We start from the raw sequence: 15801 nt of genomic DNA on the forward strand, positions 1-15801 counted from the left end.
TCCTTTCCACAGGGTCTAAGGGTCCCACTTGATTGTCCAGCTGGCCTGGACAGCCTCTTAATCCTTTCAAAATAGTTCCAACAAATGTGGACCAAGCATTCAAATATATGAACCCTTGAGGGCCATTCCTATTTAAACCACAAAACAATCTATATGTCCTTCAATTAGCAGTGGATAATTAAAATATGGCACATGCATACTATGGAATGCTATTCAGCCACAAGGAAAAATAAAATCTGGGTTTTGCAGGCAAAACCCAGACCTAGAGATACAGACATCACAGTCCCTACTGCTAAAGACACCATGTACATCAAACACAGGGCCCAGAAGACCCAAGCTGCATATAACCTAAAAGTTGCCTCCTTGAAGACTAACTTTCATGGTATCAAAAAGTGCCATGAAAGCTTCCAAGGGAGAGGAGCAAACATGATTTTTACCTAACTGTGGGTGCTTATGAACCTTAACAAGGACTAGCCTTGCATGATAACACCAGGAGTACAATAGTTGTACACACACTTTGGCAGTAATCAACAGCTTTCTAATTAGACTGAAGACCCAGTTAACAAGAGACAAAACAGGATGGGTACTAGGAAACTACTACTACCCAAGATTAGTGAAGCCATAGATCTTAGAGGTGAACCTACAGTTGCCACCTTATTAAGCAGTGTAACTCCTAAGTACATTCTAAATATTTACCCTTGTACTCACAAATAATTGTAGTTCACACACATCATCAAAGACCATTCTCTTTGCAACAGACAGACACCAATCACTAAAAACCAGAACTACTCAAAATGCAGATAGCAAGAGGCCATGTGATACCAATACTAAGTCCCTATTGCTGAAGTGACACATCCACAAAACAATTTCTGTATCTAAAGCTCATGGATAATTGCAGAAGAGCAGGGGGTGGGGTAGTTGGAAAGATTGTAAAAAGCAGAGGAAAAAGAAATTAGCTGTGAACATATGTCTCCTAGAAGTGTCAAAAAGGCTACATCCATGTCAGTTAATCAACATGGCTGCCTAAATAAGCCCTGAACACTAATGGGCAAGCTAAGATGGAAGGGAAAAGAATTATGAACCTCAGCCTTAGACAGAACTAAAGACAGCTGGGAATTGTTGAGAATGGGATGAATGCTCTTCCCTTCCCAATTGGTTATCCAATATCAAGTTCTCAGCCCTAATATCATACACATATGAATAACATTATACAGACTGAGGAGGTTGCATTTATGTGTTTACACACACACACACACACACACACACTATATATATATATATATATATATATATATATATATATATATATGCATATATATACACATAGCATATATTGTGTATATATGATGTATGTATATATATTATATAATGTATAATATATATATATATAAAATGTGTGCGCAAAAACGAAAAGAGGTCATGAATTTGAGAGAGATGGGAAGCAATGTAAGGGAGGGATTAGAAAGAGGAAAGGGAGGGGGAAATTATATAATTATAATTTGAAAAATCTTAGGTTTTTGCCAATAGGAAATCTTACATTTTTTGTCATGAATCGATGCTGCCATGAGCACTGGAACATTGAGCCTCCCGACATGGACTGAAAGGCACTCACAGCCTTACAAGCAGAGGTGACATCTCTGAACACCACGACAGCACTTTGTCGTCCACAAGGAGTAACTGAGATAATTGGGCCAAGTGCTGACAGTCTTTGAATGACTGATTTGAGGTCCTCCGTGGGTTTCAAATTCTTTTTGGTCCACCTGGCAAGGGAGAAAATGAGAGGAAAACAAATAAGAATAGTCATTGCCACCCCTCCCCCAACATACACCTACCCAACTTCCTCAAGAGGCAAGAAGGGAAAGTGCATCATTTCATGGGAGAACAAAGTTCCTAGCTTTAAGGCCTCATTCTTTTTTTCTTCTTCCTTCCTTCCTTCCTTCCTTTCTTTCTTTCTTTCTTTCTTTCTTTCTTTCTTTCTTTCTTTCTTTCTTTCTTTTTGTGGTTTTTGTTTTTTGGTTTTGGTTTTTCGAGACAGGGTTTCTCTGTGTAGCCCTGGCTGTTGTGGAATTCACTCTGTAGACCAGGCTGGCCTCGAACTCAGAAATCCGCCTGCCTCTGTCTCCCAAGTGTTGGGATTAAAGGCGTGTGCCACCACTACCTGGCTATAATCCTTATTCTTTAGTGTGGTGTTCTAACTTGGTAAGGCCTCTGATGAGCTTTTTGAAACCTACAAATAGGCCTAGAGTATTTTACTTTTTAAAATGCTATTTCTGGTGAAGACCATTACAGAAAACCACAAATGATTTTTTTTTAATGCAGTGTTGTGGAGCCCTGTCCAACTGACTCATTTACAACCCAGCTCTTGCTAAGGCTTGGGGTTGCCAGGTAGAAAGCATGTAAGAGCCAGAGGAGCGGAATTTCTGTGAGATTCTCTCTCCTAGAAATGTCAGAAGCTACATACACCCATGAAGTCTCATTAATGTGGCTTCCTAAAAATCTGAACGAGGACGACCACAGACATGCTGAGGTGGAAGGGGAAGCCCAGGAGGTCTCAATCCTAGACAAAGAACTACAGGCAACTAAGGAAAGCCGAAAGGGAGAGATAGTCTTCCCCAAGAACGAGCACAACAATTAGTTAGTTACCTATTACCAAATGGTCAGCCCTGAAAGCATGTACATAAAACATGTATTTAGGAATATATAAATATCACTTTAAGAGGCCTGCAGGTTCTTGTGCTCAGGAATAAGGACTAGGGGAACCAGGAATGTTAAACACACAGGGTCGTCTCTTCAAAGAAAGACGTATAATCTGCTCAGAAGGCTTAGAGTTGACATCTTTAATGCCTGGTGAGCCTTGAACTATCTGTGCAGCCTAGGCTATACTTGATCTTCCGCAGACCCTTTCCTTGAGCTTGACTGTTTCAGTCCATCTAGAGAATCTATCTTTATGAAAGATGTGACTTGTAGTTTACAAAGAGTCTTGGTGTAGTCATATTTAAGCTTTACTGTGCACACAGGATTATGCTATTTATCACCAGGAATTTTTTTCCAAATTATGCCTAAAATTATATATATATATATATATATATATATATATATATATATATATATGCCATAAGTTTGAATTTGAAAAAGGGTAGAAGGGTAGAAGGTGGGTTTTAAAGGAAGAAAGAGAAGGAAAAATAATGTAATTTATATTATCTCAAAAAGATGTAAAAATAATTAAATGCCATTAATTTTTTTCATTCACTAGTTTCTCAGTAGCTAACATATTAAAACCTGTAAGTTTTTCTGCCTTAATTTTTATCCCATCATTACTAGTACATGGTGTTCAGTATTATGGATGTGAACAGAAGTAACCATTAATGTTGCATTGACAAGTTACTAGTACCTGTGCCCATTATATTTTATTCCTTGAAAATGATACCAGATATTAATGATGAGATGGCTACTGCTGTTTTCACAGGTTGAGGTTGTGACACTGAGAGAGTGGAGCTTATCTAGAGTGAAATGACTCTGAAGTGCCAAAAAAAAAAAAAAAAAATCACTTAAAAAGCCAGGCAGAATCTGGTACCGCCACACCCCAGAAGCCAACTCCTGTCCAAACCTCCTGTTCACTACAGGCAAAATCTCTGTAGAAAATATGGAAAGACACGATGTGAGCATCTCTCAGTTGGGAGTAGATCAGGAGGGGTTGGAGGGATGATTCTGTGATTAAGAGCACTGGCTGGCTGTTCTTCCCAAGGACCCAGGTTCAATTCCCAGCAGCTGTGTGGCAGCTCACACCTGTCTGTGTTGTCAAGTTCTGTGATGTCAGGTCCAGGGCATCCAAGCAGTCACACAGGTGATTCACAGATATTCATGTAGGCTAACCATCCATACACAGGGGTGTGGGGGGAGGAATCTATTTTTTAAACATTTTTATTGGGTCTTTTTGAGTTTCACACCGTGCACTCCAGTCCTGCTCATCTCCCTGTCCCCTCATATCTGCCCTTTGCCCTTGCAACCTTTTCCCCAAAATTAAAAACACACAAACAAACTGTCTTAGTTAGGGTTTTACTGTTGTGAAATGACATTGTGACCAAACAATTCTTATAAAGACAACATTTAATTAGGGCAGCTTAATAGTTTAAATATCATCACATCAGGAAGCATGGTGGCAAGTGGGTAACTGTGGCCTGCCTGCGATGTGTTTTGGAGGGCATGTCTGTGGGTGGCATGCAGGTCTCTGTCTTCCTCCTCTTATACTGTGCTGGCTGGTGGTAGGCGGGGCTTTATGTGCCTATGGCCTGGCTTGTCTACCTGGCAGTGGAGTGCAAGTCTGTGGGTGTCTTTCCCCATGCACCTTGTGACACGGCAGATCACATGTCTGTCTTCATCCTGCCATGCTGTACTGCTTGCATTTGATTTGATTTTTATGTGTCCTAGGCAAAAAATGGCTTTGACTACTATCTTAAGGTTTCCTTGCTGTGAAGAGACACCATGACCAAGGCAACTCTTATAAAAGAAAACATTTAATTGGGACTGGCTTACAGTTTCATAGGTTTCTGCCATTATCATCATATCAAAAAAGCATGGCAGCATCCAGACAGACATGGTGCTAGAGAAGAAGTTGAGAGTTCTACATCTTGATCTGCAGGCAGCCAAGAGAAGACTGGATTCTACACTAGGTGAAGATTGAGCATAGGAGACCTCAGAGCCTGCCCCAACAATGACACACTTCTTCCAAAAAGGCCATACCTACTCCAATAAAGACATACCTTCTAATAGTCCCACTCCCCCATGGGCCAAGCATTCAAACACATAAATCTATGGAGGCCAAACCTATTCAAACCACCATAGCCATCAAGCCAGACATCAAGTTAAGATGTACATAGGACTTTCATCTGCTCTGCTCTGCTCTGCCTGCTACAAGAACAGCATCACCAATAAAGTGCATCTTTGCCCATTGCCAGAGGGGAATCTACTGCTTTGGGGTGTTTGTTTGTTTGTTTGTTTGTTTGTTTGTTTTTAAAGAAAGAACTCTCCATAATTCTGGGCTTGAAATGTCAAGTCTCGGGTTCGTAAACAGGACAACGGCAATCAAATGTAGCAAAGGCTTGGAAAATCAAAGTGGGATTGTCACTATCACTCAGGGAAATCAAGACTGAGCTAGTTGTCTGAATCAAACCAGGTTGGTTACTTGTTAAAGCAACCCTCCAAATGAGTGTAACAAGACCCAACAAGGCTGTGCAATGCTATAGTCACAGTGTCCATGACATGGTCTGGACTCATTGGGCATGTGAAAGTTTGCTTAGTCTCAGTGAAAAGGATGAGGTATGTCAATCCTGAGATTACCGAACACATAGACAAAGCTGATCTTCTAGCTGTTGCAGAAGGCCAGGAAAACCACACTTGACTACATATGGACTTTCAGCTGATTAAAAATGAAGCCAAGTAGAAAATTTCAAATGGAAAAATCTGAAAAACAAATTCAATGAAGGGATTCACTGGCCAACTGTAGATGACAGGAAGAAATCAGTGAAGCCGGGCACAGTGGCATACACCTGTGATCCCAGCACTCAGGAAGCGGAGGCAGGAGGATCCCAAGTTTGCAGGTCAGTCTGGGCTGCCTAGTGAGTCAGTGAATGCAGAAAATAGAGGCATAAACATTAATATGAGGAGTAAAGTAATGTGCAATGATACAGAGGTGTGAAAATGTTAGGAAAAGCATATTGTGTGTGTGTGTAGCAAAATGTGTGTACACACGCTCACACATACACACACACACAGAGCAAAATAAAGAGGATGTTCCAGGCCCCTGTTCTACTATAAATATCCAATGTAGAGCCAGCCACAGACTGAGCATCATAAGAGCCATGGAAACCAAGCATTTGTAACAAGTCAAATCAATCAAAAAGTCACATTGAAAATGGCTGCAAAGGGTTGGAGAGATTTCTCAGTGGGCAAGAGCACTCGATGTGCAAGCCTATTCAATACCCACATAAAAGCTGGGCAGGACTACATGTGCCTGTAACCCTCAACATCGGAGATGTACCATATGTATAGACCACAAGATGAATGGTGGCTAAAGTGTGATCTGTGCATAGAATGGAATGTTATTAACATCAAAATGGGAGGAAAGTCTGACACGTGTTACAAGATAAATTCACTATGCCAAGTGAAATAGCCCAACCTAAAGGGACACATAATTCTACTTACCTGAAACATGTTGGATGGGAAAATTCATAGATTGAAAAAAAATGGTTGCCAAGTGCCATAAAGATATGGAACTAGGGTATTGTTATTGTATGAGTTTAGAGCTTCAGTTGGTGATTCAAGAAGGGATGGTCAGTGCTGATGACAGAATATTGGTGTGAATGTACTCAGGGCCACTGATCTGTACACAAAGACATGCTTCAACAACAAATTTAAAGCTGTATAGATTTTACTGTAATTAAAATAGCTTTATAAAATCAGTAACAAGAACATTGGGAGATATGACTAATTCAATAGACAGAGGGGAAGCATTGGACAAAATTCAGCACTGAGCCATGATAACAATTACACAGACAGCAACAGCAGAGAATTTACTGAACTACTAAAAGGAATTTACAGAGACTTATAGTGAACATTATGTTGATTTTCCACCTCAGAATGAGAAAAAAAAATATCAAGGTTGCATACTTTTGCCACCTTGTACTGGAGATCTTAACTTTTATAATAAAATAAGGGGTAAAAGGAATAAAATAGAAAATTAAAACATAAAAGTGCCCCTGGATGATTCACAGTGAATTTTATTACCCAGCAATCTCACTTGTGGGCATTTGTTCAAAGAAATGAAATCAGTTATCTCTGTATATCTACATTCTATAGTCTAATCCTGTGTGCATTATGATACTATTCACAAAAGAAAATACATTTTCCTGTCTTCTGACATGGATTGTTCTATGGCTTCTACTCCATGATTTCAGGTGCATTTCCTTTAGGTTTGGTCCTTGGAGACTTCCATTGATTTTCTTTCCCCGGTTTTGGCTCCAAGTTTATTTTCTTAGGGTCAGGGTTCCATGTCTTGGTTTCCTTCCTGGATTATTTCTCTCTCTTTCGGATCCTTTTACTCTCATCAGAGACTTTGAGAACAGACAAGCATTTTTTCCCCCCCTCAGGACCTGCTTTCTCTGCAGTCCAGCAGCTGGCATCTGCCTATTACTATACGATTGTTCTTGAAATGTTGAAAATGGCAAACCCTACACATCACAACAAGATGGTTTCAGTGGTTTTCCTCCTGACTTAGAAAGGGTTCAATGGCTATCATTCCTGGCTACAAATTCTCTTCACCAAGAGAACATTCTAAAAATGGCAGGATCTGGGCCCCACTCCTGAGGTGACAATTCAAGTCATCTTTTGAGGTTCCAGCAGGCACAGTGTGACTGTACAGGCAAGCAAAAGGGATAGTTTAATAGTCTGGGACTCTGCCTGAACTGGGTTATGGACAACTCCTCTTCCTCTTCTTCTTCCTCTTCTTCCTCCTCCTCCTCCTTTTCGAAGATGTACTTATTTTATACATATGAGTGTTTTTCCCATGTGTAGGATTGGGATGTGTAGTATTGGATTCCCTGGAACTAAAATTATAGATGATTGTAACGTGTGTGTACTGGGAACTGAAGCGGAGTCCTCAGTAAGAGCATTTTCAGCTCTTAGCCACTGAGCCAGCTCTCCAGCCCAACCCCCTTCTTCTAATAATGCACTTGGAAGACCCACTCCTTTGCCACACATACTGTGCACACACACCCTTTCTGAACAATGCATCCAGCAACCTTGGACCCTACCTGCTTTAGGTTATATATACACTTCAGTCTAAACAATGGAATAGGTTTATCCTCCTTTACATCAGTCTGACTTAGTTTCTTTTCAAATGTATTCTCAGTGTATTTAGTTACATAGAATGGTCTAGCCTGAATTAGTTTTACTTGCATATGTAGCAAGGCAAAACTACTTCCTCAAGTGAGTTTATAGAAAGAATCTATTATCCCATGCCTATACATAATCGGGTGTGTATGTAATTAAAATCAGATGCACTGTAGGATGGGACATGCACAGTAGAAAAACAATTATATGACCTAATATGTCAACCATAAGTCCCAAAGGTTGAGGCCTTTGACTATCTGTTGCTCTTTTTCAGTGTATTTGGACCCATTGAATAGCTTTCAAAAATAAAATCCATGTGAGCCTTTATTTCAATTTCTTGAATAAGAGGCCAAGAACCTAGAAACACCTGACGCAGACATCGAGCACCTATAAGAATTTACCAGGGCTTTAGTTACTTCCCCTCCCAGCATCTTACCCAACAACTGTTTCCAGTGAGAGAAGGACATCGTGGTAACAGTCTTGACTTCCTCCTTTAAGGATTGCTCAGTTCCCCCTTCCTCGGGTAATTCTGCTTAATCTGTTAATTCCCGTGGTGAGACCCTTCTTCTTAGACTATAAAACAACTCCACTTAAGCACAGATGTAATTACACAAATGTTGAGTTTATGGAATGTGATAGGATTTCTTACAGAAATAGAGAATGACATCCATCTATGCTTGTACCAAGTACCTGTACATAGATACACACAGTCATCACCTAATAACAGTCCGTGATGGACCACAGGTACAATGATGGTAAGATCACAAGGGAACTGAAAGTTTCCTAGTGAGATTGTAGCTATTCTAAAGTTACAATGCATTGAACCATGAGTTTGTTTTGAGGTAGGTGTCAAAAAAACCCTACTATGCAGCCAATGATACGTAGCACATAAAATTATGAGCAGTACATAATACCTCACAATATGTTCTTAGCTGATATATTTAAAATACTATGCTTTATCATTATGCTAGAATGTACTTCTACTTGTTCAAAAGCATTGCTGTAGATCTGCTGATATGTAACACCAGTGGCTGCTTCATAATATTGTGTTTCCTGCCTCTTTCTGGGTAGGGTGCTGTAGTGGTTTGAATAGATTTAGCCCTCAAGACTCATATGTTTAAATGCTTGAACCACAGGAACCAACACTATTAGGAGGTGTGTCCTCATTAGAATAGGTGTGACCTTGCTGAAGGAAATGTGTCATTGTGTGGGTGGGCCTTGAGGTCCTACACTTAAAGCTCTGCCCAGGGTGGAAGAGCAAGCTGCTCCAAGCTACTTTTGGATCAAGATGTAGAACTCTTGGCTTCTCCAGCAGCATGTCTGCCTGGACACTGCCATGATTCTTGCTCTGATGGTAATGGCCTAAACCTCTAGAACTGTAAGCCAGCCCCAATTAAATGTTTGGCTTTATATGAGTTACCTTATCATGATGTCTGTACTGGCTGGTTTTGTGTGTCAACTTGACACAAGCTGGACTTATCACAGAGAAAGGAAATTTCCTTAAGGAAATGCCTCCATGAGACCCAGCTGTAAAGTATTTTCTCAACTAGTGATCAAGGAGTGAAGACCCATCCCATTGTGGGTGGTGCCTTCCCTGGGCTGGTAGTCTTGGGTTCTATAAGAAAGCAGACTGAGCAAGCCAGGGGAGCATGCCAGTAAGTAACATCTCTCCATGGCCTCTGCATCAGCTCCTGCTTCCTGCCCTGTGTGAGTTCCAGACATGACTTCCTTTGGTGATGAACAGCAGTGTGAATGTGTAAACTGAATAAACCCTTTCCTCCCCAACTTGTTTCTTTGCCATGATGTTTTGTGCAGGAATAGAAACCCTGACTGAGACAGTGTCTCTTCATAGTAGTGGAAACCTAACTAGGACACATGCTTACATATGAACTACTTTGTAGTATTTTCATATGAGCATAAGATCACCTTCATCATGTTCACCTTTTTTTGTCTGTCTTTTGTGACAGGCTCTCACTACATAACACTGACTGCCCTGGAACTTTCTATGTAGACAAAGCTGACCTTAAACTCACACACACTCATCTGTCTCTGTCTCCCAAATACTGCCTAAAGATGTGCAGCACCGCTTCTGGTAATGTTCACCTTTTTTATTTCTCCCTTTTATCCCCCATCCTAGATTCTTTTATATCCATTATAGTCCCCCTTTCACTTGTGTGTCTCCTCCTGGACAATTTCCCATATAAAAGAAAACATGTATGCTGGCTAGTGTTATTGTCAACTTGACACAATCTAGAGACATCTGGAAAGAGAACCTCAATCGCCTAGATCAGATTGGCATGTCTGTGGGTTGTTATCTTATTAATTGAAGTAGAAAGGGACAGACTACTGTGAGAAGCATCATCCCTTAGGCAGATAGTCCTGTTCTATATACAAATGGTAGCAAAACATGAACCTGAGAGGGAGCAAACATGAGAGCAAGACAGCAAGCAGCATTTCTCTAGTATTTTGTCTCCAGATTCCTGCCTCGAATTCCTGCCCTGACCTTCCTCAATGATTGATAATGTCCTGGAAGTATAAGCCAAATAAAGCCTTCCCTTCCCACATTGTTTATTAGAATATTTTATCACAGCAATAGAACAAGATGAAATTCATGTGTTTCTGCACCTGGCTTGTTTTGCTTAACATGATGATCTCCAGATTCATCCACGTTCCCTTAAACAACACAATTTCACTCTGTATGATTAAGGAGATGTTCACTTTATACATTCAACACACTTTCCACATACCCATCTGCTGATGGGCACCTGGACATTGGGAACCATTCTGTGATAAACATGAGTTTGTAGGAGGCACTTGTGTGCTGACTTTGATTCATTTGTCACGACTTCTTTTATTGCATCAAGAGATCACATCCAGGGGTTGACATACATTCTAGGCTTGTGTAACTGCAATGTTTGCACAGTAATGAGATTGACTGCTTGGGACCCAGTGCATTTTTTGGAATGTATCTCTAGGGTTTAGCAGCAAATGACCATAAATGAGAACAGAATGCTCATTCATATATATATGGAACTAGTTTGGAAGATTATTGAAGCTGACAAGTTGCACATTTATGGTGTTAGTAAGCAAGCTGGAAAATCCAGTGGGAGTTCACCTTGCAGTCTGGAAACCAAGCTTAACCTGAGGCTAGAATTCCACCCCTTTATGGGATCTTAGTCTTTTCTATTAATGTTTTAAACCAACTGAGTGTGGCCTACCACACTAAGAAAAACAATCACCTCTACTCAATGACTACTGATTTGAATGCAAATCTCATCTGAGTAATACTTTCATAACAATACCTAGACAGACAGACACATGTTGAAACAAACAATTGGTACCATATTCTGTGCCAAGCTGACCTGTACATAAAGATGATGTAACCTGGCTGTAAGTCATCACTTAGATTTTCTATTTGCCTTGAACCCATTTGTAGTAAACAACATAAATGTTGTCTTGAATGCCTACTCAGCAACCAGGTGGGAGCTTAGGTTGGGATAGAAAACAAACATGTTCTTACAATACACCATGGTAAATGTTGTATATACATATATGGTAGAGATGGATGTAGGCATACATTTTTCTCAACCTACTTTTATAAGCGTTAAACTTCTCCTCTAGCCCACCACCCACCAAAGGTAGTGGAAAAGAAAAGTTTTAGGAAAAGCCTGAAGTAGACCTATTTAGAAATAGTTCTCTGGGGGCAAGTCCAATCTTCATTGTCAGGATATCAACCATCCAGTTGTCTTAGTTAGAGTTTTACTGCTGTGAGCAGACACCATGACCAAGGCAACTCTTATAAGGACAACATTTAATTGGGACTAGCTTACATGTTCAGAGGTTTAGTCCACTATAATCAAGGCAGGAACATGGCAGCATCCAGACAGGCATGGTGCAGGAGGAGCTGAGAGTTCTACATCTTTGTCTGAAGGCTGCTAGCAGAATACTGACTTCCAGGCAGCTAGGATGAGGGACTTAACGCCTACACCCACAGTGATACACCTACTCCAACAAGGCCACACATACTGCAACAGAGCCATACCTTCTAATAGGGCTACTCTCTGGGCCAAGCATATACAAACGATCACACCAGTCCTCTAGCGAAAGACCAATACAAATCAACAGCAGCAGTCCAATCTATTCAGCAATTACCACTCATAATCAGCAGCTACAGACAAGTCCACTTAAAAGACACCACACATGAACCAACAAGGGCATCTCAATCCAGAAGAAACTGCAAAGCTCACCAACTGCCCTGAGTCCTTGAAAGTGGCACGAAGCCACAGGAACCTCCAGAGAAGTTCTTTGGTGATTTTTCTCTCTATAACACCACAAGCAAAGCTTAACAATGCAGTATAAGGCAAACCAATACATGCGTGCACCATCAACAAAGTACAGCAAGGTGGAGCAAAATGAACCAGTGCTTGAGCTCCTACTGTCTGTGGGATCATATTTATATTCATTCTAAACATTATGCATCCTTTCACATGTTTGCTATAGTAAAACATCCTTTCATCAGTGTCTGCTTCAGAAAAACATTCTTTCATGTGTCTGCCTTAGCAAGACATCCTTTTCACCTGTGTGCCCCAGCAAAACATCATTTGACATAACTGACTTTCCTAAGAAACCAGAAGTTTTTACTTCAGATGGATGGAGTGCCCATTGCTTTTTGGGGCTGGTGCCATGGAAAAGTTTAACTCCAACTGTCTACATCAGAGAGGGAGCAGAATCAATCCTACTACCTACTACCAGGCCCCTGTCTCTGGTTATTACTGTGTCATTTTAATAAAAAATACTTTAGAATCTAAAATTCTAAAGTCCCAGTATGGATCATTCAGGCATCATCTATTCAAAATTCCTTTGTTGCACTTTAAAAAGAAAAAGAAAAATGAGCCCAGAGCCCATGAGTATGACATATTGAGCCCATAAATGCAGTTTACAAGTAATTATAATTTACATGCAGTTTCCAGAAAGGATTTACAATATTATAAAAAAACAAAGTGGGGTCTGGCATCCTGCCAAGTTCTCCAACAGAGATAATACACCATCTGTTTTTCAGCATGGTATGGCTTTGGGAAGCACTGTTTTATTTACATAGCAAAATGGAAGAATTTTTGTCAGAAGCCAGTGCAATGTAGGGTCTGACCCTATGACTACTGTCACTATGTTCTTTGACTTGACTGTGTTCAATACAAAGTCATAAGTTAGAACCTTGATTCTTCATGCCATATGGGTGAGGCCATTCAAAAGAGGGATTAATGCCCATCTGACAGGAATATGTTAACTCTCACCCTAATAGGACAAATTAGTTTATTACAGATTGAGAAGATGTCTCCATCAATAAAGCATTTGCTGTGCAAAAATGAAGAGACCCAGATTCAATTCCAAGCACCCACATACAAGATGTCTGTGACCAACATTTATAATCACAGTGCTGGGGATATGGAGACAAGCTGGTCCCTGGGCTCACTGGCCAGCCAGTCTAGCTAATATAGTGAATACAGGTTTATGAGAGACTCTATCTCAAAACTAAGCTGGAGAGTGATTGAGGAAGACATGACATTGGTCTCTGGTCTATACATACTCACTCACACACACACACAAATAGGGGGTATTACAAAGAAAGCATACCCCATTTTCTTTCTCCCTCTCTTCCACATGTCTCTACTTGCCCTGCCAACTAATGCCATGCTTTAAAGCAGTGCCACTTCCTTACCAGAGAGAAGGACTTTCTATCTAGACCCTACATTACACTGGCTATCTCGGACTTTCTATCATTTAGAACCATGAGCCTAAATGGAGTTATTTTCTTCATAAGTTACCCAGTCTTAAGTACTCTGCAACAGCATTAGAAAGTGGATTAAGTCCTTATTAAAGGCCTTACCCTCTCTGTGCAGGTGAAGATACAGATGCTAAATACTAAACAGAATTTTGCCAGTGTTAAGTTCAAGGTTTCTATGGTTGGCTCAGTCTAATATTTACACATATTAAAGTACACACATTCCCACTGTACTTTATAGCTGTCAAGATCCAATTGTACCAGCCAGTTTTTCTAGCATAAAGCCACAAAATGAGGCCTTATTTTACAGATGGACAAGGGCAGGAGCTCGCAGTATTGCAATCAACATTTAGACAAGAATGCTGTTCTTCTTGACAATATTCTTCAGGGGCATCTAGGCTTCCTTAAAGCATAGGTGCTCTCAAGGGCACCAGTTAAGTCACAAGAAATTGAGAATGATAGACTTGTTGAGTGTCTAGATGGTCCAGTTACAGGAAGATAGGGCAGTTCAGCACATTGCCTCTGGCATCCAGAGTCATGGCAGAAAGAGGATTCACAATTGAATCCTGTAAAGTAGCCCACACCCTTGTTAGACTTCTCTTAGATCCTTTGAGAGTTATTTTGCAGCAGATCTGAGTTCCCCCCCCCCCCGCCCAATGCTCCTTTCATGCCCCGCCTTTGATATACCCTCTATCACCAGCTGAACTTCTGTGTTCTTATTTCTGTATGAGCTTTTGCTTCTCAGAGGCCGAAGCCCTAAACAAACAAACAAAAACCCACAAATGATCAAAACAATCTGCACTTTCACAGAGAGCAGATGCATGCTGGTAGAAGTAAATATGTAAAAATAAGTGTCCACTCTTGGATGCTGATATTCAAGCTGTATTTCCATAAGCCAACACCCTTGTATGTTGTTAAGTAAACATGTCACACCATGTGAAAGCATCGTAGCCTAAAGCAACCTTTTATGATGCTGAAATTTGTTTAAAAAATAGGCCTCTAAACATGGCTACTTACTATTAATTTGAATATCTTAAAGTAACTTTTATCCTTGAAAGTGTCAGCATCAGTTCACTGTCCTGAAAATGCTGTTGTCCCAATGACCACTTTTCCTTACATTAACTTTCTTTCTTTAGTTATAGATTTTATTACATGATAATTAATTACATCATTTCTCTCTTGCTTTCACTCCCTCAAACCGTCCTTTATAAAGGACATCCTTTACATTTATGGCCTCTTTTTTCACTAATTGTTATTGCACACATATATGTATGCACATATATGTTTCTAAATGTAACCTAGTCCATCTGTTTAATGCTACTTGTATGTATGCTTTCAGGACTAGCAGTTTGACTTTGGACAACCAATTGGTGTGATCTTCCCTGAAGAAGGCCACTTCTCTCAGCCCAGCTTTCCTCACTAGCCTAAAATTCTTTGTATAGGGGTGAAGCCTTGTGTGCTTTTCTCTGCCCACTTTGGCATGTCCATTGGTGTCACCCTTGTGCAGCTCACATTTGGGCAGTCATATTGATGAGACTTTATGGATATAGCTTCTGATGTTACTAAGAGACACAATCTCACTGTCTATAGATTTTCAAATCCATCTGGAGACATGAGAGGACAGGTAGACAGAGACATTTGTTAACTAGGATGATGTCTTCGTCAGAGTTTCTACCTGAAAACCTCATGACCAAGAAGCAAGTTGGAGAGGAAAGGGTTTATTCAGCTTACACTTCCACATTGCTGTTCATCACCAAAGGAAGTCAGGACTGGAACTCAAGCAGGTCAGGAAGCAGGAGCTGATGCAGAGGCCATGGAGGGATGTTATTGGCTTGCTTCCCCTGGCTTGCTCAGCTTGTTTTTGTTTGTTTTGTTTTTGTTTTTGTTTTTGTTTTTGTTTTTTTTTAATAGAACCTAAGACTACCAGCCCAGGGATGGTACCGCCCACAATGGACCCTTCTTCCTTGATCACTAATTGAGAAAATGCTGGATCTCATGAAGGCATTTCCTCAAGGGAGGCTCCTTTCTCTGTGATAACTAAAGCTTGTGTCAAGTTGACACACAAAACCATTCAGTACAACTGACCCCTTGTCAACCTGACACACAGACACATCACTATTAAGCTCAACCCTTAC

The 15801-nt window shown here is 40.5% G+C and overlaps 1 protein-coding gene across 1 annotated transcript in view; it reads right to left on the reverse strand.

Moving 5' to 3' along the window:
• LOC143443315 (testis expressed protein 56) overlaps nt 1-15801 on the reverse strand; it is a 37785-nt gene that overhangs the window by 12011 nt on the left and 9973 nt on the right. The window contains exon 3 of the mRNA XM_076939193.1: nt 1538-1760. Within this exon, the coding sequence (XP_076795308.1) occupies nt 1538-1760 (223 nt within the window). The remainder of the gene's footprint in view (nt 1-1537; nt 1761-15801) is intronic.

Source organism: Arvicanthis niloticus, chromosome 8 (assembly GCF_011762505.2).
Source record: "Arvicanthis niloticus isolate mArvNil1 chromosome 8, mArvNil1.pat.X, whole genome shotgun sequence".
NCBI lineage: Eukaryota > Metazoa > Chordata > Mammalia > Rodentia > Muridae > Arvicanthis > Arvicanthis niloticus.